Raw genomic sequence first — 25,934 nt, 5'->3', positions numbered from 1 at the left:
CCCCCCCGACCCTCTCTCCAGTGCACATATTGCAGTGTGCCAGGTCATTAATGGGAATGGGAGATTGTTGTGCACCTCCCATCATCCAGACCTCTCTCTTGCTTGGTGGAAGTTACCCAAGTACCTGTGTGGGACTAGTGCTCTGTATTGTTTATTTACTTATTTAGTGTGACTCTCTTCTGCAACACTTCAGTTTCTCAAAATATTAGTCTTTTAAACTATGGACAGTCTAGGAAAAAAAATACTTTCTATTAGTTTCCCCATGATTAATGAAATTAATAATCTTATTTTTTTCTTATGGGAGTGATATAGACTAGTAGCAAACATGAAGATGATGCAGAAGAGATAATAAGGTTCCATTTGCAGAGATTTGTAAAATAGAAAAGACGTATCAAATAAAAATTTTAGGGGTGATGTAGAATAATGGAATGACTGAGGTCAAGGAATATTGGCTCAGTTCCCCAGCTAGACAAAATATTTTACTCATCAGACATCAGATGGCTCCTTGAGCTATGTTGGTACATTACTCATCAGGACTTTTTTCACTTATTTCAGACAAGTAGACGAGTGAATTTCCTGAGCCCTGGGAATGACTTTCGCTAAACGATGAAAAATTGAATCTTAAAAGTAAAGCTCAGCATGTTTATGTATCTCGTTCATGCTTGACTGAAAACTGAAGATCAAATGTCTCAGTCTTTCCTTTGCTTTGTAACTTCAAGCAAAAACATACAGTTGAATCCAAAGGTGTCCTTCCACATATGGAAGATACCTTGCTCTTGGAAGGGCTGTTTTACACCTTTTATGAGAATGTTTCATGAGAACAGTGAAACAAAATCCAGCGATATTCTTCATGTTGTACAAGAGCTTGCAAAACCTCTTGCAGCAGAACTACTGCAGAACCTATGTATTATAGCACTGCACGAACTCTTGGGCAATTACACAACCCTTTGCGGAACACTGCTATTGGCTATTTCTGCTTATGGATCTCTGGCCCAACCCAGTATTTAGAACTGTTAGAACTAGGAATTACAGGGATATAAACCACAAAATAATCAAACTGTAATGCTTCAACAGAAATGTCTGTTAAGTGGCTAAATACTTTGGATGATTTGCCTGTGATTAATATTAATGATAAAACCAGGAGAGCTGGTCTTGTGATGGCAAGCATGAACTGTCCCTTTTGCTAAGCAGGGTCTACCTTGGTCTACATATGAATGGGAGACTACATGTGAGCATTGTAAGAGATTCTCCTTAGCGGATGGCGATGCTCTGGGAAGAGCATCTGCATGCTTCACTGTAAAAGGTCACAAGTTCCCTCCCTGGCATCTCCAAGATAGGCCTGAGGGAGACTCCTGGCTGTAACCTTGGAGATGCCCCTCCAGTCTGTGTAGATCAAGGATTCTCAACCTTGGGTCTCCAGATGTTATTGGACTTCAACTCCCATAATCCCCAGCCCCAGTGGCCTTTAGTTGGGGATTATGGGAGTTGAAATCCAAGAACATCTGGGGTCCCAAGGTTGAGAATCCCTGGTGTAGATGGACAAATGATCTGAGCTGATAAGGCAGCTTCCCATGGTCCTAAATATGGCTAGCACTTTCCTTAGCAATCTTCAAATCGCTATTGAAGACTCTTCTTTTTCGCCAAGCCTTTGCCCTGTAGTTCTTTTTTCTATTTCCTGGTTGTTACTTTAGTTCTTTAATAATTTTTAATTGTTAATGTAATGTAATTTTTAATGTTGCCTGTTGTTGTACACCGCCCAGAGTCTTCGGAGTGGGCAGTATATTAAATGTCTCTAATAAATAAAAATAAATAAATTTATTTTATGTATGCATGCAAAGTATATTATGCTGTAGATTTTTTTCTCAGTCCACATACCTTGGGAGAGCATGAAATTGACAGAAAGAAAAGGTACCTAAAACAACTGGGTGCATAGAAATTAGGGTTGTAAAGTATGAAGATCTGGATTAATTCCAGATAGGCAAGGTCCTAAAATTAAGACTGAGTTGCTTTGTACATTTGCTTGTACAGCAGTCTCACTGATGTCATTGGAGAGTAGGTGTGTGTAACTGAATATAATGATTGCAGTTGGAATGATGTCAGTATTAGTCACTGAGGTATAAGAATAACTGACTGTAGTTACAGATGTTAACTATTCATGGGGTCTGAATATAGACTTTGTGAATTGGCAAACCGTGGGTTAAACACTCTTAAGCAAAGCATGATAGCATTTTGATATCCTGGTTCTTATGAAGTGCTTAAACCGCAATTCTTCTATTTGGATGTAATGTGGAACTGTGGTTTAAGAAACAAGGATTCATTTCTTTTAGCTGGATGCATGAGAAGAGGAGGAAGTGTGTGGGCTTAGTACTTCATTCTGGCCCAATAAACTCTGGTGTGTTGGGCCAAGATCATGACATCTGTGTTTGACTGTATCTTATTTTGCCTTTACTACAGAAAGGTTTGAGTATGTTTAGATATATTATTTTGCTTTGTGTTTTGCACAGCTTCTGGAAAAACATAAGAATACAGAAAGCATGGTGGAGCTGCTTGAATTATATCAAATGGAAGATGAAGCATATGGTGGTCTTGCTGAAGCCACTACGGAACTCTATCAATACTTACTGCAACCATTCCGAGATATGAGGGAACTTGCCATGCTCAGAAGACAGCAAATAAAGGTACAAACATAGCAATATAAAAATCTTAATAAAAGAACATATGTGATTATATATAACTAGTTTTCACCTTTTTGTGAAACTTTTGGTTACTTTTCAGTGAACTTATGACAGTTCTGTTTGAAAGCCTATCTAAAGCGTGTGTCTCTGCTGTGTACTTGTCTGTCCATCTAACATAAGCCCTGCCAGATCTATCCTTCCTGCATGCATGCACTACTTCTGTGTGTAAATTTCCTCTCTCCACCATTCTTCCTTCATGCAGCTTCACAGGCCCAATAGTAAACATAGGGCATGGAGTGGATGTGCACAGAGCTGAACAGATGGGTCATATTTCTGTCTCATTTTGTGAAATCCACATTAGGGATGTGTGAACAGGTTCAAATCCGAACCGGTTCAAATTCAAACCAGTTCGGTTCGATGGCTCAATATCAACCCCCACCCTGTTTTGGCTTTACATCAGACCAACCCCCCAGCCCCGTTTGCGGGGGTCAGTGAACTTAAAAAAAAAAATTTTTTTAGCTTATCCCCTCCATGGGGATTATCTAAGGCCACGGGGGTCCGCGGAGGTTCCCCCTCCCCCACGGCCTTGGAAAAGCCCCACCAGAGGGGGTAAGTTTTTAAATATAAATATAAATATAAATATAAATAAATAAATATAAATATATATATATATATATATATATATATATTCACGAACCCACCCACCCCCGAGCTGAACCGTACTGGGGGTGGGTGGGTCGGGAGGCAAAACCGAACTGTCTTGGTTCAGTTTGAGGCTGGTTTGGACTCGAACTGAACCAGGCCAGCTGGTTTTGTGCGCATTCCTAATCCATGTTACAGCAACACGTCAGTAAACTTGGTTTGTGTCTGCAGTGAGCCAAATTCCTAGAGCAGCTTTGTATCTTGGAATGTAGTTCTAAACAATATGTTCTCCTGGCCTACTATTGGAACATGTAGCTGATTTATTTATTTAACATATTTTTATACTGCCCAAAAGTTACGTCTCTGGGTGGTTTACAACAAGATAAAAACAGTAAAATATTAGTAACAAAAAATTTAAAACACAACTTAAAATTTTTTTAAACAATATTCTAAAACAACATTAAAAAATAAAAACATCAAAATGTCATTGATGCCTGATTTTTTCCAGTTTGCAAGATAACTTTCGTGAAGCCCATCTGTATGAACTTCATGATTTCAAAAAGGATTTTATTAAAACATATGAGTGCATGGGATGCATTTTTGTCCGTCTCATTTTTTAAGTTAATGAAATGATTAGAGTATATGGAAATGCAGATATTGGGAGTGTATTGAAGTTAGTGACATGTAGATTCTCTTAAATTTCCTGTGGGAAATCCCCTGAACACCCATGCTGCTACCCAAGGAAAGACAAAGACAGAATTGCCTGGTTAAGGACTCTTGCATGAAAACAATCCAGAAATCTATTCAGAAATATCATATTCTGCAGTTAGAACAAATGGTGGAAACTTGGCATCTTTGGTTACCTGCGGTTCAGTGTTGGCATGTGTAAAGTGATGCACATTGGGATGAAAAACCCCAACTTCAAGTATACGCTGATGGGATCTGAGCTGTCGGTGACTGACCAGGAACAGGATCTTGGGGTCGTGGTGGAGTTTGTTGAAAGTGTCGACTCAATGTGCAGCAGCTGTGAAAAAGGCGAATTCCATGCTAGGGATCATTAGGAAGGGGATTGAAAATAAAACGGCTAATATTATAATGGCCTTATACAAAACTATGGTGCGGCCACACCTGGAGTACTGCATACAGTTCTGGTCACCACATCTAAAAAAGGACATTGTAGAACTGGAAAAGGTGCAGAAGAGGGCAACCCAAGATGATCAGGGGCCTAAAGCACCTTTCGTATGAGGCAAGGCTACAACACCTGGGGCTTTTTAGTTTAGAAAAAACACAACTGTGGGGAGACATGATAGAGTTCTATAAAATCATACATGGATTGGAGAAAGTGGATAGAGAGAAATTCTTCTCCCTCTCCCATAACACTAGAACCAGGGGTCATCCCATGAAATTGATTGTCAGGAAATCTAGGACCACCAAACGGAAGTACTTTTTCACACAACGCATAATCAACTTGTGGAATTCTCTGCCACAAGATGTGGTGATAGCCAACAACCTGGATGGCTTTAAGAGGGTTTTGGATAACTTCATGGAGGAGAGGTCTATCAACAGCTACTAGTGGGAGGGCTATAGGCCACTTCCAGTCTCAAAGGCAGGATGCCTCTGAGTACCAGTTGCAGGGGAGTAGCAGCAGGAGAGAGGGCATGCCCTCAACTCCTGCCTGTAGGCTTCCAGCGGCATCTGGTGGGCCACTGTGCGAAACAGGATGCTGGACTAGATGGGTTTTGGGCCTGATCCAGCAGGGCTGTTCTTATGTTCTTATGAATTCACATGCTTTTTGCCTGTTTGTGTTTGGAGAACGTGGCTGAGATCCAAACTAACAAAGAGTGGGGGTTCTACATGAGAAGCATAGTGCTGCTTCTGGTTCCTGACTAAAGCAGTAATGGTGCTTGCATTGGAGGAACTTAGATGATCTTCCTTCCCCCCAGGAGCAGTCTGTGTCACCCAGACGTATGTCCCTGAGCCTCAGAGACATATTTTTGTGTGGCATAGAGTGCTTCCAGGGATAGGGGTGGGTGTCAGTCCTCCCTCAGAGGGATTGCTAATGCTGCTTTAGTCAAAATTATCAGGAACACCAATGCTTCTTATGTAGCTTTCATGCTTTGTTAGTCTGGATGGCAGGCCTTGGAATTTCTGCCCCATGTTTCTGTTAATTGCTTGCTTGTTTTAATATATATCTATACTGCTTTTCTATTAAAATATCTAAAGTGGCTTATGATAAAAATGGGTTGAGTTAAAATAATAAAAAACACAAACAAATAAAACCAATGTGGGCAATGGCAGTAAGAGGCAACAGAACATTTGAAAATACAATAAAAATCAGATCAAAACTAGATAAAAGTAGTAGAAGCATGGCTCACCCACTAAACACCTTGGAGAATAAAACTGTTTTAATCTGTTCCCTAAAAGATGTTGATGTGTTTATGAATCTGCCTGGGGAGAATATTCCACAGATGAGACACCACCACTGAAAATGCCCAGTCTGTGACCACCATCTGCCTGATTTCCAAAAGCAAAGGCACGTAAAGGAGGACCTCCAAATGAAATTTTGGAGATCAGGCAGGTTCATATGGGAAAAGACGGCCATTCAAGTACCCAGGGCTCACCCTGCTTAGAGTTTTAAAGTTAACAACCAGCACCTTGAATTATGCCCTGGAATACCCTGGAAACTAGTGAACATCTTTCAAGACAGGTGAGATATATTCAGACTGGTATGGTTCAACTAATAATCTAGCTGCTGTATTCTGAAACTACTGAAGTTTCCAAACAGTCTTCAAAGGCAGCATGATGTATAATGCCTTGCAGTCATCTAATCTGGATGTTAACTGTGTTAAGGTTATCGTCTTCTGGGTGGGATTGTGGTTTGACACACCAGCTAAATTGCTGAAAGGTGTTTTGTGCCATGAATTCTACATGAATGCATTCAGTGAGGGGGTTGGATCTAATAGCATCTGCAATGGCAAACTTCCTCTTTAAGGTGTATGTGTACATGCGTGCAACTGTATCCAGAGTAAGCTGAATACTATCTCCAAAACACATTCAACCACCACCAATAACCAACTCCATCTTCAGACTGAACTTCAGTTTGTTAGCTTCATCTGATTCATTACTGATTTCAGATGCCTGTTTAGCATTTCCACTTCCCCGTTCAGAAGTAAAGGTGGGATAGAACTGAATGAATGTTGGCACCTTAGTCCAAATCTTGAGACACTTTACCTAGTGACTTCATGTAGCTGTTAAATAGCACTGGAGGGAAACAGAACACAGTGGCACCATAGGGCAGGGTTGCACAACCATGGGGGAGGGCTGCACAACTCTAATGCTCCACGTTGGACTACAGCTTCTATCATTCCCAGCTACAGTGGCCACTAGTCAGAGATGCTGAGAGTAATAGTCCAACAACAGCTGGAGGGCAGTTGTTGTGCAGCCCTGCCATAGGGTAAGTGCCATAGCACTATCTTCTGCAGTCTGTGTGCCAGATTGGAGCGAACCATTGTAGTAATATGGGCAGATAATTTGGAAGGATGCCATGATCAATAGTATTGAATGCTGCTGAGAAATCTAGGAGAACTACCAGGGATCATACGCCTCCTATATTTCACCCTTTATAGTTTGTCCATAGGGATGACCAATAGGAATGTGCACAATTTCATTTTTTCAATTTGATTTCTCCCCAAATCGAATCACCCCAATTTGTTTGTGTCCAAACCTGTCCCCGCAAATCACCCCAGATTCGATTTGGATTTTATTTAGTTTTTACTGATTTTGTATATTTCCGCCATAGGAAATAATGGGGATTCAAAGTCACCCTATCCTAACCTTAACATTTTTTTTTTAAAGCAAGCAAAAACAAAAACAACACCAACAAAAAAACCCCCACAAAACTCTAGCCCTTGTAGAAGTGGAGTTATGGAGCAAAATGTGCAGTCACTATTTTTCAGGTGTTTGGATTCTTTGGTGTATAGTAACTTTTCCTCAATGAATCCCTATGAGGATTCATTACACACCTTCATTTCTATTCATTTTCACTGTCTTTGGACAGTGTCAGCTGTCAACTGCCATGTGCCAACTACACCCGCCTCACACCCGCAAGGCAGTGGGCTACTACTCAGTTTATGTTCTAGGAAATTTTTCAAGTGTTTAGACTCTTTGGTGTCTAATGACCTTTTCTTATAATGAATCCCTATGAGGATTCATTACACACCAAAGAGTCTAAATACCTCAAAAATTCCTAAAATATAAACTGAGTACCCAGTGGCTTGCGGGGTAGTTGGCACATAGGATGCCACTAATTCCCCACCCCCACCTGCAAAGCAGTGGGGTCAAAATGAACAGAGGAAATGAAAGTGTGTAATGAAGACACCAAAGAATCTAAACACATAAATATTTCTAAAAAATAAACTGAGTACCCCACTGCCTTACAGGCGTGTGTGTGTAGTTGGCACTGTCCAATAACAGTCAAAATGAATAGAAGAAATGAAGGTGTGCAATGAATCCTCATAGGGATTCATTATGAAGAAAAGTTATTATACACCAAAGAATACAAACACTTGAGAAAAAGTGACCGCACATTTTGCTCTATAACTCCATTTCTACAAAGGCTAGAGCTTAAGATTTTTTTTTTTTTTAATGAAAGCTGAGAATCTGGGGAAATGAATAGGAGGAATCTGAATCTCCAATTGAATCTGGCGTGATTGGATTTGAACCTGAATCTTGCCAGTGGACCACAGGGGTGATTTGTTCTGTCTCCAAATCACCTGAATCAGCTAGATTTGGGTACAAATCAATTTGTACCCGAATTTATTCACAAATCCCTAATGACCAAGGCAGTTTCAGAGAAAAACCTGGGTTGAAAAGTGGGTTGAAATAGGTTCAAATAACCAGTGGCATCTAAATATGGTGGGAGTTGATCTGCTTCCACCCTCTTGAATATCTTACACCCAAAGGGGAGATTTGTAACCAGCTGATTATAATTAGCTATTATAATTGTTTGGGTCCAGGACAGTGTTCCTGCTAACAGAGATTCCCAGATTTTGTTGACTACAACTCCCAGAATCCCCAGCTGCAATGGCTTTTGCTTGAGGATTATGGGAGTTGTAGTCAACAGCATCTGAGAGTCCCTGTTAGAGGGAACACTGGTCCATGAAGGACCACTTCCACTTATGGCAGCTGGGACCATTTCCACTTGTGAAGTGATGATAAACTCTTTGGAAAGAAAACTTGGATCTCAGGGAAAGCTGAAACATGTTAAGTGGATAATCTCTACATTTTCAGCCTTTAACAGCAGTTAACTGCCTACATGTTGTTGAATATATTAGAATTGCTTGTTTTTCTTCTGTCTAGGACCAGATGGGAACTTCTAGAGTGTGTTTTAGATGCTGTATTTTAATGTGCAGGAAAGTTATGTCCATGCAGTGAGGAAAGTGGCTAATTTGTCAATAAGCTAATCATATTTTCTATAGTAAGAACTGAACACTTTCCTGGCAGCCCCCCTCCCCAACTTCTATTAATGCAAAAATAAGAGTCAGGTCTGTGTTGGTGTAGTTGGGTAATATATTTCTCGGTGTTGCAGTCTTTCATTTTGCTATTCTCTGCATTCTAGAAGAGTGTAGTTAAAAATGTGGCACCCTCATATGTTAATAAATTCCTACAGCTAGAGAGCACTGAGTATAATTGTGTATAATGAACAAAATGTATATTGCTAAGTTACTTCCCTAATTTGACATTTTATAAATCTGTGTAGGCCAGGCAGTTGAATTGTTTGAGCTGTAGGCAGAGGGAGAGAAGCCAAATTGTGCCTTTTAATTTAAATATGAACTGTGTAGATGTCTCCAATGCTATGTTTATGTTTTAGATTCGAGTATCTAAGCATAGAGGAATTAGTTTATAAATAATACCTGGAGCTGTTTATTTACTTTGGAGCTTTGTAAAGCCTAATATTAGAACATGACAATATCTGTAGACTCGTAGCCAGAGTTTTTCTTGCACACTGCAGATACACCATATTATTGGGCAGTGCTATTTAATCTTTATTAATTTAATCTATTTAAATCAGTGCTGTTTATTTAATCTTCCCTTATTATTATTTACTGGCCTGCATGTTCTGCAGTGGGCAGTTCTGAGCTGCCCACAGTGCTGTGTGCGGCTAAGGAAACTCCCGTGGTTGTGCAAATACTTAAAGCAGCGTGCTTGCACTTAGGAGAAGTACTTACGTGATTTCCAGTGTAAGTCGTGCTCCCAAAATGCAGGCACATTGCTTTCTGTAGCTCTTGTGCAGGACTGCTGGTGCTTCCCCAGGAGTCGGCAACAGCACAGGTGGCTCAGAACCACCGGTGTCATCCTGCATTTTTAACGGACCTAAAATATCAAAGGTCTACTAATGCACTATCAACAAATACCTCATGAAATTTCCATCACTCTAAAGTCATTGAAGTAATATTACTCTTACCAAAATCCAACCTGTACCTCCCAAATTCTAGATTAAAATCCAAAATGAATGAGATTGATTTTATCTAGGGTATATTTGTTGTTCCAGAAACCCATGAATTCCTTATAATATTGCCTGAAACTATTCATCACATATTCATGACTATAGTGCACACTTAATCATAGCACATAACCATCATTAGCAATACATGCCATATCCTTCTACACCATTCCTCAATGGGTGGTTTAATCTCTCCAGTGTATGTGGCGTTTTATACAGTCAGTGCTGGATCTCTTCACATTGGGTCAAACTAATGTGATGTGTAGCTGTATATAACTGTACCTGGATTTCATATAACTTTAATGGGGGGGCGGGGAGAAATCTGTGAAAAATGCAGTTTTGAATGAGAGACCAGCTGGATGTAAAAAAGGTGCTTCATCTTTTCCACTCAGGCCCTCTTTGCACTCAGAAATGCTTGTTCTCCCCAAGCTACTTTTCTGTTAATGGGGAGAAATATACAGGTCCTTGTATCTTTTCCCTTTAGGGAGAAAAGCAGCTGTGTGTGTGTGTGTGTGTGTGTGTGTGTGTGTGTGTGTGTGTGATTTTGAATAGAAAAATAGCTTGAGGGGAAAGGGTGATGCCTCTTCACCACTTGGCTGGTGTTCTATTCAAGACTGCAGCCTCATGTAGCAGCCTTTCTTTAGGGTATGGAGAACAAATGCACATCAGGCAGAGTTTGGCCATTTTGGTGTGGAGAAAATGAATAGAGAGAGGTTTTATCCCCTTAATACTAAAACTTGGAGTCATCTGTAGTATTGATTGGCAGTAGATTCCTAGCAGACAAAAGCAAGTACTTCGTCATACAACCCATAATTACTTTTTGGAATTCATGGCCACAATATGTGGTAATGTTCTGTTGTAAACCGCCCAGAGACGTAAGTTTTGGGTGGTATAAAAGTGTATGTATAGATGTATGTATAAATAAATAAAAATAATGGCACTAGTTTAGATTGCTTTAAAAGGGAGATTAGGCAGATTTATGGAGGACAGATCTGTTAATGGTTATTAGTTTTGACATCTGTATGGAACCACCAGGCTTGGAGGAAAAGTCCTTCTGAATATTAGTTACTAGGGACCAAGAGCAGCAGAAGAAGGAGGTTGCTTCAAGTCCTGCTTGTGGGTTTCCTGGAGGCATCTGATTGGCTATAGTGGAAAGGAGAATGTTGGGCTAAATAGATCCTTGGTCTGATCTAGCACGGCTCCTCTTATGTTCTTGCACCTTTTTAAAATTCAAATTATGTGTAATTGGGTATGTTTCATTTCAGACTCCAGTGGCATATTGCAAGAATTCTGATTGCGTAGGAATAGAAATGAGGAGCTGAGCGGTTCATTCTTCCACATCTTGAGCCCAAGGCAGCTAATATCAGATTATTTTATTTACACTGGTAGAAAATAAGCGCTAGGGAAAAAGTGTGAGTGAGCATGCTGTGTCTGGGCATGCATTCTGGACTGGAAAGCATATTTAGCGTTACTTGGAAAGAAGTCCCTTTCTTATACCCAGACGAGATGGAAATATATGGAGACTTATTAATGCTGTGGTGTGTAATCAGTCTAGCAAGTAATTTGGAAGCAATTGTAGTTTGCCTGGATTGGTATTCTGTTAAAAACTCAGAAATATATAAATATATCCTTGTCCTATAGTCTTATATATTCTTCTCCTAGAAAAATACAGATGTATATTTCTAGAAACCAGACCATTAAATATTCAAATGATCCCGCCCCCTTCTTATTTCATTCCTGAGTTTTCTCTCTATAGCTTAGTTCCATACAATTCAGGAAAGCATACTACCTTCCATCTTTCCCTCGCAGTTATAGTCCTCATTCAAGTTTTTTTAGTGTCTCATGATTTTTATATTATGTATGTGTATGTGGTTTTTCTTTTTAGCTTTCAAGAATCCTGTTTGCTAAAGGGATCGTTTTGTAACACCATTTGTTAAATTTGACCTTTAGCCTAAGTAGAATAGTTGAAGAGTATCATTTTAATGCTTTAAAGGGTATAAATGCTTTGAAGGTTTCTGTGCGTCCTGATTTGATAGTGGATGTTATGGATTTATTTCCAGATTTCTATAGAGAATGATTACCTAGGACCTAGAAGAATTGAGAGTCTTCAAAAAGAAGATGCAGACTGGCAGCGGAAAGCCCACATGGCTGTGCTTTCTATTCAAGATCTTACTGTGAAGTACTTTGAAATAACAGCTAAAGCACAGAAAGGTAATGGATGTCTACAGTTTCACATTTTTAAAAACCAGTCCTCTTCAGAATCAGAAGTCTTCTTCACACGACCCAGGTCCTGCAGCCGCAGCTTCTTACAGTGCCTTGAATCTTTATCCGTGCTTTCTGTGAATTGCTGGAATCCTCTCCACCCTCTTGGAAATCTAGCTATGATATCGCTAGTTTGCTTTGATATGTTTATAAGTAAGAAAAGGGTGTTCTGGTTGTAGTTGCTGACTGACATGTTACACAGCATTTTGTTTGCCTTTTAACAAAACTTGTTATTAGATTGATTCAGTACAAAAATCAAACGTGTATCCAGTTTACAGGTCAAACTTTGTAAAACATATAACTGCTGTTTTCAAAATATACGACTAAAGAGCTAAATATGTTAACAGAAAAGATTTCTTGGTGCTGTAAGCTTTCTTGGAAATGTGCAGAATACTTAAAGAACTTATGACACACTTTCTTGCACCAAGTGGAAGGCTGATGGTATATTTACTTGCAATAGACAGGAGTTTTCAACCTTTTTTGACAAGTGAAACCTTTCTGTCTCAAACTTTAAATTCATATACTACTTTATATGAAATCTTTGGTTCATGCCTCATTGGATATCTGGCCCTTTGACCAGTTCTCACCCCCTCTACTATAGGCCTCCCCTGCCTTAAATAGGGCTCAGCGGCCCTTGCCCTCTTACTGGGACAGGGAACTTCCATCTTGCAAGAGTTCCCCCTCTTGTGAGACTTCCTGTTCTTGTGAGCCTTGTGATGGCCCTGATGATGGAGATGCCGCTGGTTTTGCTCTGTTCTTGAGGCTCGCCTGACTGTTCCTCTCTCAGCATTGTGTGGATTCTGGGACCCAATTTTCCCTAAACCATGCTTTTGTGTTGTTGTCAAGTGCTTGGCTGACTTATGACATTTATGTATCCCCATGACCTTTAAAAATGTTCTAGTGGCATTTGTGCCCCCAGTTGACAGCTGCCGGCATAAGCTGTGTTTCAGCTTAACAATAAAACATATAACAGAGCTCTTTTTTTCTACAGCTGTGTATGATCGAATGCGAGCAGACCAGAAAAAGTTTGGTAAGGCAGCCTGGGCAGCAGCAGTGGAGCGGATGGAAAAGCTTCAGTATGCAGTTTCTAAGGAGACTTTGCAGCTGATGAGAGCAAAAGAAATCTGTTTGGAGCAGAAGAAACATGCATTGAAAGAAGAGGTAGTTTCTTAATTAGTTTTCTTGTTGTTGACAGGGATTAATTGCATAAATTGGCCTGTCTGTATTGGTCCTTGCTGACTCTCAAACATCTTATTTTCAAGTTAGAATTAAAGATATTACTCAAGAAGTATACTTGTCTTCTGTAGCCTAGGCATACTCCCCAAATCTAGTTGCCTCTGTCTACAAGTCTTTCTTTGGCATTTGTTTTACCAGCACGTGTTCCCCACATTTAGATAGGCATCAATGCTTAAGGATTCTGTGGCTGCACATCATGCCCCAAATCCCTCAATACAAGATATTGCTGTATATCCAAGTTCTGAGGTTTCCATTTCTTGACAGTTTCTTATTCATTCACTTGATTTATAGGAGATTTAGATGACAGTAGTGTCTTTTTTTCTTTCCACATCATCAGTGACTATTAGCACTCTTCCTGCATAGTCTGCATAAATCCTCTAGTACAGTTTATTGCTGCTATAGAGTACTAAGATTTCTAATTAAAAAGAGACTAGGGTTCATGGTTAAATATTCAGTGAAGCCAAGAATGCCACTTTGCAAGTTCACTATATGTAGGTTCATGATTTCCTTATTTGTTAGCAAGGGCAGTTGCCTCCTAGTCCTGCAGGCAGAGCAGACCTAGCAGATTAGTAGATCTTCACCTGCTGACTACCTGCTATAAATGCAGGCATCTCTGAACAGGAACACAAGAAGTCATCAGTGGCAAAAATCATTGCCTGGGACTGCTTATGATTCCACCTTGTTTGTTGCAGGGAGTTCCCACCCACCCCCGTCCCCTGTGACCTGACTGTTAGCTCTGTAAGCACCTGTGAAAGAGAGGACTCTGATCTAGAAACTAAAACTCTTAAAAAGTTAATCTCATTGTTCCACAGTGACAGCTAACTAATTTTGCTTTTGTAATTAACATAAGTATCACACCTGATGATTGTTAAAATACCTTTTTATCATTCTTGTCAAGTTATTGCTTTAAAAATACTTTGCCAGATGTCGGCCTGGGTGTTTGCCTTTGGTCTAGTGAGGGTCCACTGTTTTACAGGCAAGGCCACAGAGGCAGGGGAGGGGATTAGCAACACCCTGTTACTTCTCCTGTGCACCTTTTCTGGGTCTTTGTGCTGGCCTCTTTTGGAGGACCCAAGCACTCCCTGACTCTAGCCAACCCTTCTTACCGGCCCGGCCCTCTTTTAAAGGCCGAGTTGCAAACGGGACATACAGACCCCACCCCCTCCTCCTGCCCCATTTGGTGCTTTATTAACCCCTTAGAGTGGTTTGCCCTCTGCTTCCATCCCCGTGTCGTCTTGATCCAGCCCTTTCCCCTCACACTCCTCCCCACTGCCCAGGCTCGGCCCATCAGATGACATCAGGAGGTGCTGGCAGCATCTCCTGTTCCCAGTGCTCAGTCTGGCTGCCCAGGAAAGACGCTTCTTCTTGGCCCTGCATAGAGGAGGTAGAGGGGGAGGGGGAGGTGGCACCGTTGGGGATGCTGCACCACCTGTCAGCAGCTACTGAGACCCCTCTGGCTGGCTCGGTAAGCGCAGGGCTGAGGCGACCAGACGCCAGTATTTGACAGGTCAGTTGACCAAGTTGTTTTTCACTGGTCTCACACCCAACCCGAAAAGGGACTAACAATAATGAAATCAGGACAGTAGACTTTTGTATTCGGAAAATAAAAGATCTGTACTGTGACTGTGACCCAAGAAGAAAGTGCGGGAGAAAGGGAAGAGAGCATAGCTAGGGCTTTCTGAGCAGGCCTCACACTTGAGGATTGCGATTCTCAGCTACAAAGTTGCCTTTCTATCTCCCCACCCGCACCCCGAGTCTCCCCGCTGTCTAAATTTAGATTGTGTGCTCATTGGGTTAGGGACCTGTCTTTTTGTTTATGTAACCCTACAAAGTAACATGCACATTGATAGCACTGTTTAACAACTAATAATGTAAAAATTGCAATAGCACTGAAGTTTTCATTTGCACTTAGTATGGATAAATAATCATAACCACTTGCTGGTTCTTCCAGAGCACTATTTTAAAAGGAATAGAATGATATGGATTCTTTGCAGTGAAAATCTAGTTCATTGCAATATCTGACTTTAGAATAAATTGAAAAGAGACTGGTTTTCCTGAGTGTCTGGGGGACATCCATTAAAGAATGTGTTCATTCAGGATTAGCAATTAGATACTATTGCAAAATCCAGTCTTCAGTACTGATTGCACTCTTGACAACTGCATCATTTGTTTTAACACGTTTGTATTGAATTAGTGCATGAGTAATTTTTGAAACGGAGCCATTACACATGGTTGTTCAGTCTATTGTGTTAGTAATTCACATTCTGACCATCAGTTGTCTGCATTCAGTTGTGCCTTATTTTTTGTAGCATTTCCCTCGCCCCACCCCAGTCTCTCTCTTTTGCTGGATAACAGCTTTAGCTATTCAATGTTTCGAAACTAAATTTGTGTTGAAAATAGTGTGCTGAAATCACACTAACCATTGGTGTACTTCTATCCCTAAAAACAATGGTTGTATCAAAATTGGGGAACGTTTGTCTGTCCTACTTGCATTATCTACTGGAATGGCCAGTCAGCTGTGGATTATGGATCATAATTTACCGGTGTGGATTCAAACTTCTGATGCAAGGGAAGACCACCATGGTGTTCTTGTTTTACTTCAAAACAAACACATTCATTTTTCTTTAGTACACTTTGCAACAGATTCTTTTTTTTAAATGAAAAACAAGCTTTGGGTGTTTTCTTTTAAGCACATGCACAGATATGTGAAAGATGGATATTTGTCGTGTAAGAGGGATAGTGCAAATCTTTCTTGGAGGCAGACCTATTCTGTTTGGTAGCTTGCCAAGCCTTGTCACTGTGACGACAACCAGAAACACTAAATCATTGAGCACTCTTTGTAGTTCTCTAAATATGTAAAGTAGCCTGGATACCTAGAACGGCATGTTTGGATGTTACTTTATGGGCTGAGTTGAATGCTGGGCAGCGAACCAACATTCAACTGGAAAAGGGAACTTTCAGGGGCCCCAAAAGGTTGCATAAAGATTCCCAAAAGCTTATTTTTCACACAGGCTTGCTGTGGTTCTTTTCTCCAGTTGGCAGCAACTTTGGTGCTAGCCAGGCAGTCAGATGTCGTCATTCAGTAATCCAAAAACCTTTGGTTTAAGATGAGCATTAAGATGCTTTACATTTCCACTCATGCTCTAAAAAGAATGGAAATTGCAAGTTAAGGTGCCCATCTTAACGTCTGTGCCATATAAACTGTAAATACTTTGTACAGTCTGGTATATGATGATGGCTTTAGAAATGAGGCTCCATGCACCCACACTTTGCCTTAATCAGGCAAAAATTGATCAAGGGCATCTCTAGGAAATGATTAGGGAAACTGCACCTGTTAAATGTCTACCTGGATGCATCCTTCCCCAGCCCAAAGTCCAGCTGAAAGACCAAGGCAAAGTGTGGGTGCATGGAGCCTCATTTTTCTTGTCTTAAACCGAAGGTTTTGGGATTACTGAATTTCCAGGAGTCTTAAAAAGGAAGAGCTTACCCAAAACAAAAATGTAGAACTTCCTGATGTTGACCACCAAAAACTTTGTAAAACCTTCAACTAAGATAAAGTCACACTCCCTGCCCCCTTCCTTGAAAAAACACAATTAAATGAAATTAGTGGATTCAGTAATAGTGACAGTGTGGTCCCACTTCATGATTATTCAGCAGTGATTAAGGACACAACAAAAAGCAGGTAGCTTGTGTTCACTTTAAATCTGTACTTCATTTTTTCTTACACACAAACAACCATGATAAAATACAGATTATCTTCCCAGAAATTTCCCATGAACCTCACAGTTCTCCTGCTTGATTTAATTTCCTTCAGGATGGTGTTATCAGCAAAACAGTGGTAAGCCTTAAGCCAATCTGACTGAAATAGTAGGCCATAACCCTCTGAATTGCTTCTTTTTAACCATATGTAGTGACTCAAACTCTGCTTTATGAACCCCCTGAAAAACAAAAGCCCCCAAATTCTTGAAATCCTCTTTTAAGGGATGCAAACCTATAGGAGCCCTTATATTTTCTTCTTCTCCTCCCTCCTCCCTCAGGACACACAGGCAGCAGCTCTCTCTCCACGTTTCCAGGGCCTGCTCTCTGGAGAGCTCTGAGAAGAACCTGATATGAGCTCTTCTGGCCTTTGGCTCTTATTCCTCTTTTAATAAAGTTGTGGCATATTTTAATGATACAGGTGGACCTCACTACATGTAGCACTGCTATTCGTGGTTCCGTGTATCTGCGGTCTGAAAATACGTACCTGACCTCAGCATACATGTGTACAGAAAGGGTTAATACCCGTGTATCTGTGGTCCTTAGGTGGCTGGAAATGACCTCCGAAGTCATTTCTGGCTACCATTTTGTTTTACGGAACCATTTTGTGGCTTTTCTGTTGGTGTGTGTGTGTGTGGGGGGGAATTTTCCCCATGATTTTGTGTGTGTGGGAAATTGGCCAAATTGATGGGGGTGGGGCATTGCTGGACAGATGGAGACAGATGGCTCAATGCCTGACATCAGAGTAACACTGTGAGAAAGAACACACACAAGAAGGTCACATAGCTGCATGGATGCTCAGAGTTGCTTAATCTCTTGCGTGCTCAGTCTGCTTGCACAGCAAGGATAGTGGATAACCTCCCATCATTCTCTGAAACATAAATGGACTGAGGAAGAGCTTGTGCAGCAGGAGGTGTACCACAGATTGTGCAGCAGCACTCTATTGCACCAGTGCAACATAATCTAGAGCTTTAAAATTTAGGATAGTGAAATCCAAAACAGATTATGAGGCGCTCCAAAAGGATTTCTTCAAACTGAGTAAGTGGGTTATAAAATGGCAAATGTGGTTCAGTATAAGCAAGTGTAAAGTAGTGTATATTGGGGCAAAAAACCCCAACTTCACATATACACTCATGGGGTCTGAGCTGTCAGTGACGAACCAGGAGAGGAATCTTGGGGTTGTGGTGGACAACTCATTGAACATGTTGACTCAGTGCGAGGCAGCTGTAAAGAAGGCAAATTCTATGCTAGGGATCATTAGGAAGGGGATTGAAAATAAAAATGCTAATATTATAATGCCCTTATACAAATCTATGGTGCAGCCATATTTGGAGTACTGCTTACAGTTCTGATCACTATCTTAAGAAGGACATTGTAGAACAGGAAAATATGCAGAAGAGGGCAACCAAGATGATCAGGAGCTTGGCGCACCTTCCTTATGAGGCAAGGCTACAGATTTGGGGCTTTTTTGTTTGGAAAAGAGGCGACTAAGGGAAAACATGATAGATGCGTATACAATTATGCATGGAGTAGAGAGAGTACATAGAGAGAAATTTTTCTCCCTCTCACAACACTAGAACCAGGGATCACCCCATGAAACTGGAGGCTGGGAAATTTAGGACCAACAAGAGGAAGTACTTTTTCACAGTGCATAATCTATGGAATTATCTGCCATGGAATGTGGTGATGGCCACTCGCTTGGATGGCTTTAATAGGGGCTTAGACAAATTCATGGAGGACAGGTCTATCAATGGCCACTAGTCTGGTGGCTATAGGCCATCTCCACTCTAAAAGGCAAGATGGCTCTCAATACCAGTTGCAGGGGAGCAACTGCAGGAGAAAGGACATGCCCTCACCTCTTGCCTGTGGGCTTCTCAGGAGTATTTAGTTGGCCACTGTGTGTAACAGGATGCTGGACTAGATAGACCTTGGGCCTGATCTAGCAGGGCTGTTCTTGTGTTCTTAAGTAACACAATTGTCCAACTTAGCAGAACTACCTAGCACAACATCCTTGCACTGGTGCAGTATTAGTTTGGATGCCAGCCAATGACTTCTAGCAGCTGGAAAATAATAATCTCTCTGGAAGAAGTATTACTTGGTTGACTACACGTAGTGTTTTCAAGAGAACAGCAATAACTGAATGTTGAATAAAAATAGTTTTAGATGTTTGGCTTATCAGAATCCTACCTGTATGTAAGCAAGGGTTAAAACAAAGGCCAGCTTTGTATTATTATTTACATTTTATATCCCGCTCTTCCTCCAAGGAGCCCAGAGCAGTGTACTACATACTTAAGTTTCTCCTCGCAACAACCCTGTGAAGTAGGTTAGGCTGAGAGAGAAGTGACTGGCCCAGAGTCACCCAGCAAGTATTATCACTGAATGGGGATTTGAACTCGGGTCTCCCCAGTCCTAGTCCAGCACTTTAACCATGACACCACGCTGGCTCTCAATATAGAAGTGGCTATAAACACTTCTCTGGGAAGCTAGAATAGTTGAATAGGAAGATTTGAAGCATGTTTCTTGCTTCTAAGGGTTTTTCTTTATGTGGGAGAAAAGTACACGTAACAATAAATGTGTCAGTTTCTCTCTCATATACTAGCTGTGTGAGGTAGGGGTGTGTGTGTGTGTGTATTGGGTCTGTGGTGCACAAGGGTTAATCCTTTGCCTCACTATGGATCCTGAACTGGATAATTTCCCCTCTCCTGCTTCTGTTTGCCTTAGCAGGCAGAGGGGTGTATGTGTGATATCCAGATCAGGACCATGATGGAGGCAAAGAGTTAACTCTTCTCTCTGCCTGCTGCAGTCCCAATCCACATCATCTTCCCAGCAGCTGGTGAAAAAGGACTGTGAGAACTGGAGCTACATTGATGCATTTGGCATCATTTCATTTAGTTCTACACGATGTGCATGAAGTCAAGGTGTTGTGTTTATGTTGTCATAATTTATGTCTGTTTAATTTATAATGCATTTGAATTGTCTTCTGTATTCTTTGAACTGCATAGAATGCTTTGCAATATTTTGTGATAGGATTAAGATTTTTTCTTCAGATTGCTTAGATCTCGTGGTTGTAACTGAGAGTCTTTTCCCCACCTGATCTGGTTCAGATGCAGAGTTTACAAGGTGGCACAGAAGCCATAGCCCATTTGGACCAACTAGAAGCTGATTATTATGATCTGCAACTTCAGTTGTATGAAGTGCAGTTTGAAATCTTGAAGTGTGAAGAGCTGCTGCTGACAGCACAACTTGAAAGCATCAAAAGACTTATTTCAGGTGACATACGTTCATTTTACATCTACATTATTTAACAAATTGCCTTTGGTCCTACTATTGTGGCTAGTGAGATTCTAATGCAAATTTCCCACTCCAGCTCTAGGAAGAATCTTCATTGTTTTACATTTAGTTTCTCTTCCTCTGGGGAATTAGGGATGACCATGGTTAGAGGCAAGCTGTTGGATGAAATGGATCATGATTGAGGGCTGAGAAAGGCTCAAGGTGAGGAGGTTCAGTGGGTGAGGTTTTCTTTCACATTTGGGATTCAATTGATTCCATGATCCCCATATTTCAATGGAAAAACAATTCCTCTGTAGCCTTGAACTCAGGCACCTATGGTGCTATCCCCTGCCCCCCACACCTATCTCTGGAAAAGTGTGGTTGGGGCAGGAAGGAGTACCCATTCTCATCTAGCCTTGAGAAATGAGTGCACCATCCAGCTGATAATTTAGTGCTACTGTCATTAGCAAGCATGAGGTTCTTGCTTTCTTCCCTGGTCATTCTGCAGTTGAGATTTTGTATGGTTATAGATTTGTGTTAGTGTGTTGGTGTTCCTTTCCTAGGGCAGAGGCAGGGTTAGGTCCTATTGAGGCCCCTTCTAGCTGTGTGATTTACCCTTCTATGATTATTAAACAGTTTTGGATGTCATTCCTTTTATCACAACTGAAGGTTGCTCTAGATTTTACTGCTTTGGTGTGTGTATGTTTAAGATTACTAAAACTGTTAATATTTTCTAACAGAGAAAAGAGATGAAGTAGTATATTATGATACTTATGAAAGTATGGAAGCCATGCTTGAAAAAGAAGATATGGCAACATCTATACACTTGCAAAGAGAAGAATTGCAGAAATTGCAACAGAAGGTTCGCCAGCTAGAAGCAAGGCGTGGGCGCATATCAGCCAAGAAAGCCTACCTCAGAAATAAAAAGGTAACACAGTTCTCTCCCACCACAGATTTACAGATCACTACTTAGGTTCTGAGAGGCTAAAGTCGTGTGTGTGTGTGTCCGTGTGTCCTTTCATTTTATACTGCCATTCTTCAGTAGAACTCAAGGGGGCATACATAGGATTCCTATATGGTCCCCCATCCAGGCACTGTTTAGACCTGGACCTGCAAATACAACCTAACAGCTACAGTAAAAACAGTATAAGGATTCACTCAGCAGCCATTCAAAACGGAAAACAATAGTTACTCCAGACAGGCAAATGCTCTCCAGAACAAGGTTATTTTTCAGCAGTTTCCCAAAAGTATACAAAGAGTTGGCCAGGCAGTTCTCTTAGCAAACAGATCCATAGCTGGGTGCCAGTTACAAGAAAGCCTTTAACTCATAAACACTCACTGTACCTACAACAGTGTGGGCACTTGATGGGTTTCCTAAGATGACCTTAAAGCAGGAGGAGATAAATATGAGAGGCCAGGACCAGGTGAATTAGGACTAAAGGTCAAAACTCTGAATTGTGACTGGAAACCAGTAATAATTGCAGCTCTTCTAGGATCAGAGAAATATGACTTCTTCAACCAGCTTCAGTCAGGTCTAATTTAGAGGTTACCCAGACCTGGCAAGGTGAGGAAGGTCTGTGCTAGGCTGTGAAACTGGGACCAGAACTGAAACTAGAGTGCAAGGCAGGAAAAGCTGGGCACAGGGAGCAGAAAGAACAAAGTGAGGAGCTTGGGCTAGTGACAATGGCCAAGGCTGGAGCAAAGATCTTGGAAACTAACTCTAGGACTGCCCTGAACAACACATGCCCCCCAAGACAGATTCAGCCCATGGGGCTTTTTTTGCTGGCCCGCATGGTGCTGCGTGGTATCGGTGAGAAGCAAAGGCAGATCTAAGTGTTCTCTTCCCTGGCCAACACAAGTGGCAATGTTCCAGGCTTGAGTGAGGTTTTCTGAGGATGATTGCACCACCAAGGGTCTACAAGACACCCCCAGAACTAGCATGGGACGTGCATGTTCCCCCTTCAAAACTGTATCAGGAGCTTTACCACTGTTCAGTGGAGGAAGTGCAGGGTGAGTGCTTGCTTGCCAAGAACAGTTTGCTGGGCATATTCTCATCAGGGGAGTGCAAAGACACCTAAAAGATAACCTTGCACAGGATGTTCATGTTGTACCTGTGTCCAAGGTACAATGTGTACTTTGTAATCCAGGATAGATGTATTTGCATGTGGAAGTAATGTTCATGCACAGTGAAGGAAGGTGGATGTGCTTCTGTACCACTCTGTGTCTTGCACCACTCTGGCGGGAAGCGATCTGAAAAGACCAACGGCCTGAGATGATGCTTTATTAATCTTCTGTAATTTGCTTCTTTTAATATTGTAAACCGCTTTGGGTGCTTTTGTCAAGGCAGAAAGGCAGTGTAAAAAACAGTTCCTATTTGAGGGGGCCTGCACCTAGGATTCACTTTTACAGTGAACACATCTACCATCATTCACACAAAAATGTGTACTCATATAGAGACACCTGTAAGCATGTACATTGTAGCGGCTGAATAGGATTATAGGCATTCTCTAAGTTACAAACATCCAGTTTACAAACATTCATACATACAGAGTTCCATGACATATTACATTAACTTACAAATGTCAACATGCACATACAAACAAGTTGTTGCTCTTGGAAATGACATGTGTTCCGATTTATAAACACCCAATTTACAGACGAACCTTTGGAACCCAACCTGTTAGTAAGTTGGGGAACTTCCTGTATAGTGATTACTCTAGACCAGGCCTGCTCAATTTAGCCTCATCCCCCAGCTGTTTCTGAATGACTACTACTATAATCCCCAGCCACAGTGGCCAAAAGACAGGGATTATGGGACTTGTAGGCCAACATCTGCGAGGAGGGCCAAAGTTGAGCACCCCTGTACTAGACTCTACATCCATCTATGTCTTCCTGTACCTCTGCATAGCTATTAAACAACATGGGGAATAAGATGGAATTTGTGCCACTCTACAGGATCACTTCTCTGGGGTACAGCAGCAGTTCCTCAGTGTTACCTCCTGAGATTGGCCAGGTAGGAGTGGAACCACACACTTCTACACATAGGCTGCTCTTTTTAATTTTCTGTCTATTGTCCTCTGTGTAAAAAAGTGTGTTGCGGGGGAGGTGTATCCCTCCTCTAGCACAGAGGTGTGCATGCACCATCAAACTGATGATGTGGTGCTGTTCGCTGACATGATGCCCAGTTCTGTTGTCACCTGTAGAACTTGTGGCTGCTGCAGACCCGGGAATGAAGGAAAGTGTGGTCATGCTGGCAGCACTACCACCAGTTCCCTACAGCAGCAGCACTGCTTTTGGGTCTGCAACAGGTGTTAGAGTTGTGCATCATGTGGCCACTATTTTTAGTGGGCATGTGTCCTGCTTCTACATTCAGAGGTCTGTGAATTATGTCTGTAGCCAAAGGACTAGAAATTCCTTCATAGGTGGGGTCTGTTTTGCTAATGTTAAGTTTCTTGCATTATTTTTGTATCTGTTCTGGTAAGGCAGTACTTGGCTACTGGTATGTGAACATTGCCTTATTTGCGATGTCTTTATTGTAATGGGATCACTATGCAAACATAGTTTACTGTTATCCCATTGCGTGGTGTAGTGGTTAGAGTGCTGGACTAGGACTGGGGAGACCTGAGTTCAAATCACGATTCAGCCATGAAACTAGCTGGGTGATTCTGGGCCAGTCACTTCTCTCTCAGCCTAACCTACTTCACAGGGTTGTTGTGAAAGAGAAACTCAAGTATGTAGTACACTGCTCTGGGCTCCTTGGAGGACGAGCGGGATATAAATGTAATAATAATAATAATATTCTTGGACCCAACTACTATCATATTAGGGAACGTTTGTTTTTCTGGGGAAAAACTAATTGGCGAGAACAGAAAGGGAATCCTGAATATGCTGACTAGGGCCTTCTCTTCTGTTTGTATAATGCAAATGAACCTATCTACTAATAAATATGTTGTTTTGAAATAAATACTGGAATATATGTAGATGTGCATTGGTATTTAAATTCATCATAATGGAAGCAGGAAAGGGGTTAAGCCTCTCTGACACTTATATAAAATTCTGGACCACTTGTATAAAATGGTCATGTAGTCAAACTGCTCTAGTCTGAGGATCAAATTGCAAACAGATACAACACCCAGATCTGGATTGTGATCCATTGAGATCCATATAAATATGTTCTGCACCTGCACAGGATCCTTGTGGTGGAATGCCGCAGCTCTTCGAGGCTTCTGTGTCCCACCTCCAGCGTGGTGTTATTTACAGGTGAAACTCGGAAAATTAGAATATCGTGCAAAAGTCCATTAATTTCAGTAATGCAAATTAAAAGGTGAAACTGATATATGAGACAGATGCATTACATGCAAAGCGAGATAAGTCAAGCCTTAATTTGTTATAATTGTGATGATCATGGCGTACAGCTCATGAAAACCCCAAATCTACAATCTCAGAAAATTAGAATATTACATGGAACCAAGAAGACAAGGATTGAAGAAAAGAACAATATCGGACCTCTGAAAAGTATAAGCATGCATATGTATTCAGTACTTGGTTTGGGCCCCTTTTGCAGCAATTACTGCCTCAATGCGACATGGCATGGATGCTGTCAGCCTGTGGCACTGATGAGGTATTATGGAAGACCAGGATGCTTCATTAGCAGCCTTCAGCAATTCTGCATTGTTTGGTCTAATGTCTCTCATCTTTCTCTTGGCAATGCCCCATAGATTCTCTATGGGGTCAGGTCAGGCGAGTTTGCTGGCCAATCAAGCACAGTACACTGTATACTTTTAAGAGGTCCGATATTGTTCTTTTCTTCAATCCTTCTTGGTTCCATGTAATATTCTAATTTTCTGAGATCGTGGATTTGGGGTTTTCATGAGCTGTACGCCATGATCATCACAATTATAACAAATTAAGGCTTGATTTATCTCGCTTTGCATGTAATGCGTCTGTCTCATATATCAGTTTCACCTTTTAATTTGCATTACTGAAATTAATGGACTTTTGCACGATATTCTAATTTTCCGAGTTTCACCTGTAAGGCGGGCCGGACACCATGTTCCTCAGTTCCTTTCCAACTGCTGTTGCAAACAGATCCAGTGCTGTTGCTCCTCGTTTGGATTAGTTCCTCTCCTGAGAGTTCACGATCTTCAAAAAAAAGAAAGAAAGAAAAGGGTTGTCTTTTCGAGTTATTGACTGTGAAACTGCTTGACTACGACAACGGTGCTACTGACAACGGAATGGACTGACTACGGAAATGGATTATGGCTGAGGAGAAAAAATATTCAAGAGGTGTGAAGGCTGCAACGCAAAACTCCCCTTGAAGAATTTCCATGATTTATGCTGTATTTGCTTGGGCAAAGGGCATAACATCTTTACGAGCAAGACCTGTCTATCTTTCTCGAAGCAAATGAGAAAAAATCGGGCTCTTAGGCTTCATGCCGCAATCTACAATGATGTATTGAGCCCATTGATGCTGGAAGAGCCTCTCTCATCACTGTCAACATAGACATCAATGTCAACACCGAGGACTGTTCCATCTAAATAGTCAAAGCCCTCGACAACATCCTCTTCAGCTTTGAAGACTTTCAAGAGCC

The 25,934-nt window shown here is 41.3% G+C and overlaps 1 protein-coding gene across 2 annotated transcripts in view; it reads left to right on the top strand.

The window, feature by feature from the left end:
* Positions 1 to 25,934, top strand: part of JMY (junction mediating and regulatory protein, p53 cofactor) — an 80,653-nt gene that overhangs the window by 28,872 nt on the left and 25,847 nt on the right. For both annotated transcript variants that reach the window (XM_053296560.1, XM_053296561.1), the window contains exons 2-6: positions 2,505 to 2,678; positions 11,880 to 12,030; positions 13,073 to 13,242; positions 20,178 to 20,343; positions 21,084 to 21,271. In XM_053296560.1, coding sequence (XP_053152535.1) covers positions 2,505 to 2,678; positions 11,880 to 12,030; positions 13,073 to 13,242; positions 20,178 to 20,343; positions 21,084 to 21,271 — 849 coding nt within the window. The remainder of the gene's footprint in view (positions 1 to 2,504; positions 2,679 to 11,879; positions 12,031 to 13,072; positions 13,243 to 20,177; positions 20,344 to 21,083; positions 21,272 to 25,934) is intronic.

Source organism: Hemicordylus capensis, chromosome 2, assembly GCF_027244095.1.
Source record: "Hemicordylus capensis ecotype Gifberg chromosome 2, rHemCap1.1.pri, whole genome shotgun sequence".
Lineage (NCBI taxonomy): Eukaryota > Metazoa > Chordata > Lepidosauria > Squamata > Cordylidae > Hemicordylus > Hemicordylus capensis.
Note: the sequence above shows the minus strand (reverse complement) of the source record. Positions and strands in the feature narration are given on the sequence as shown.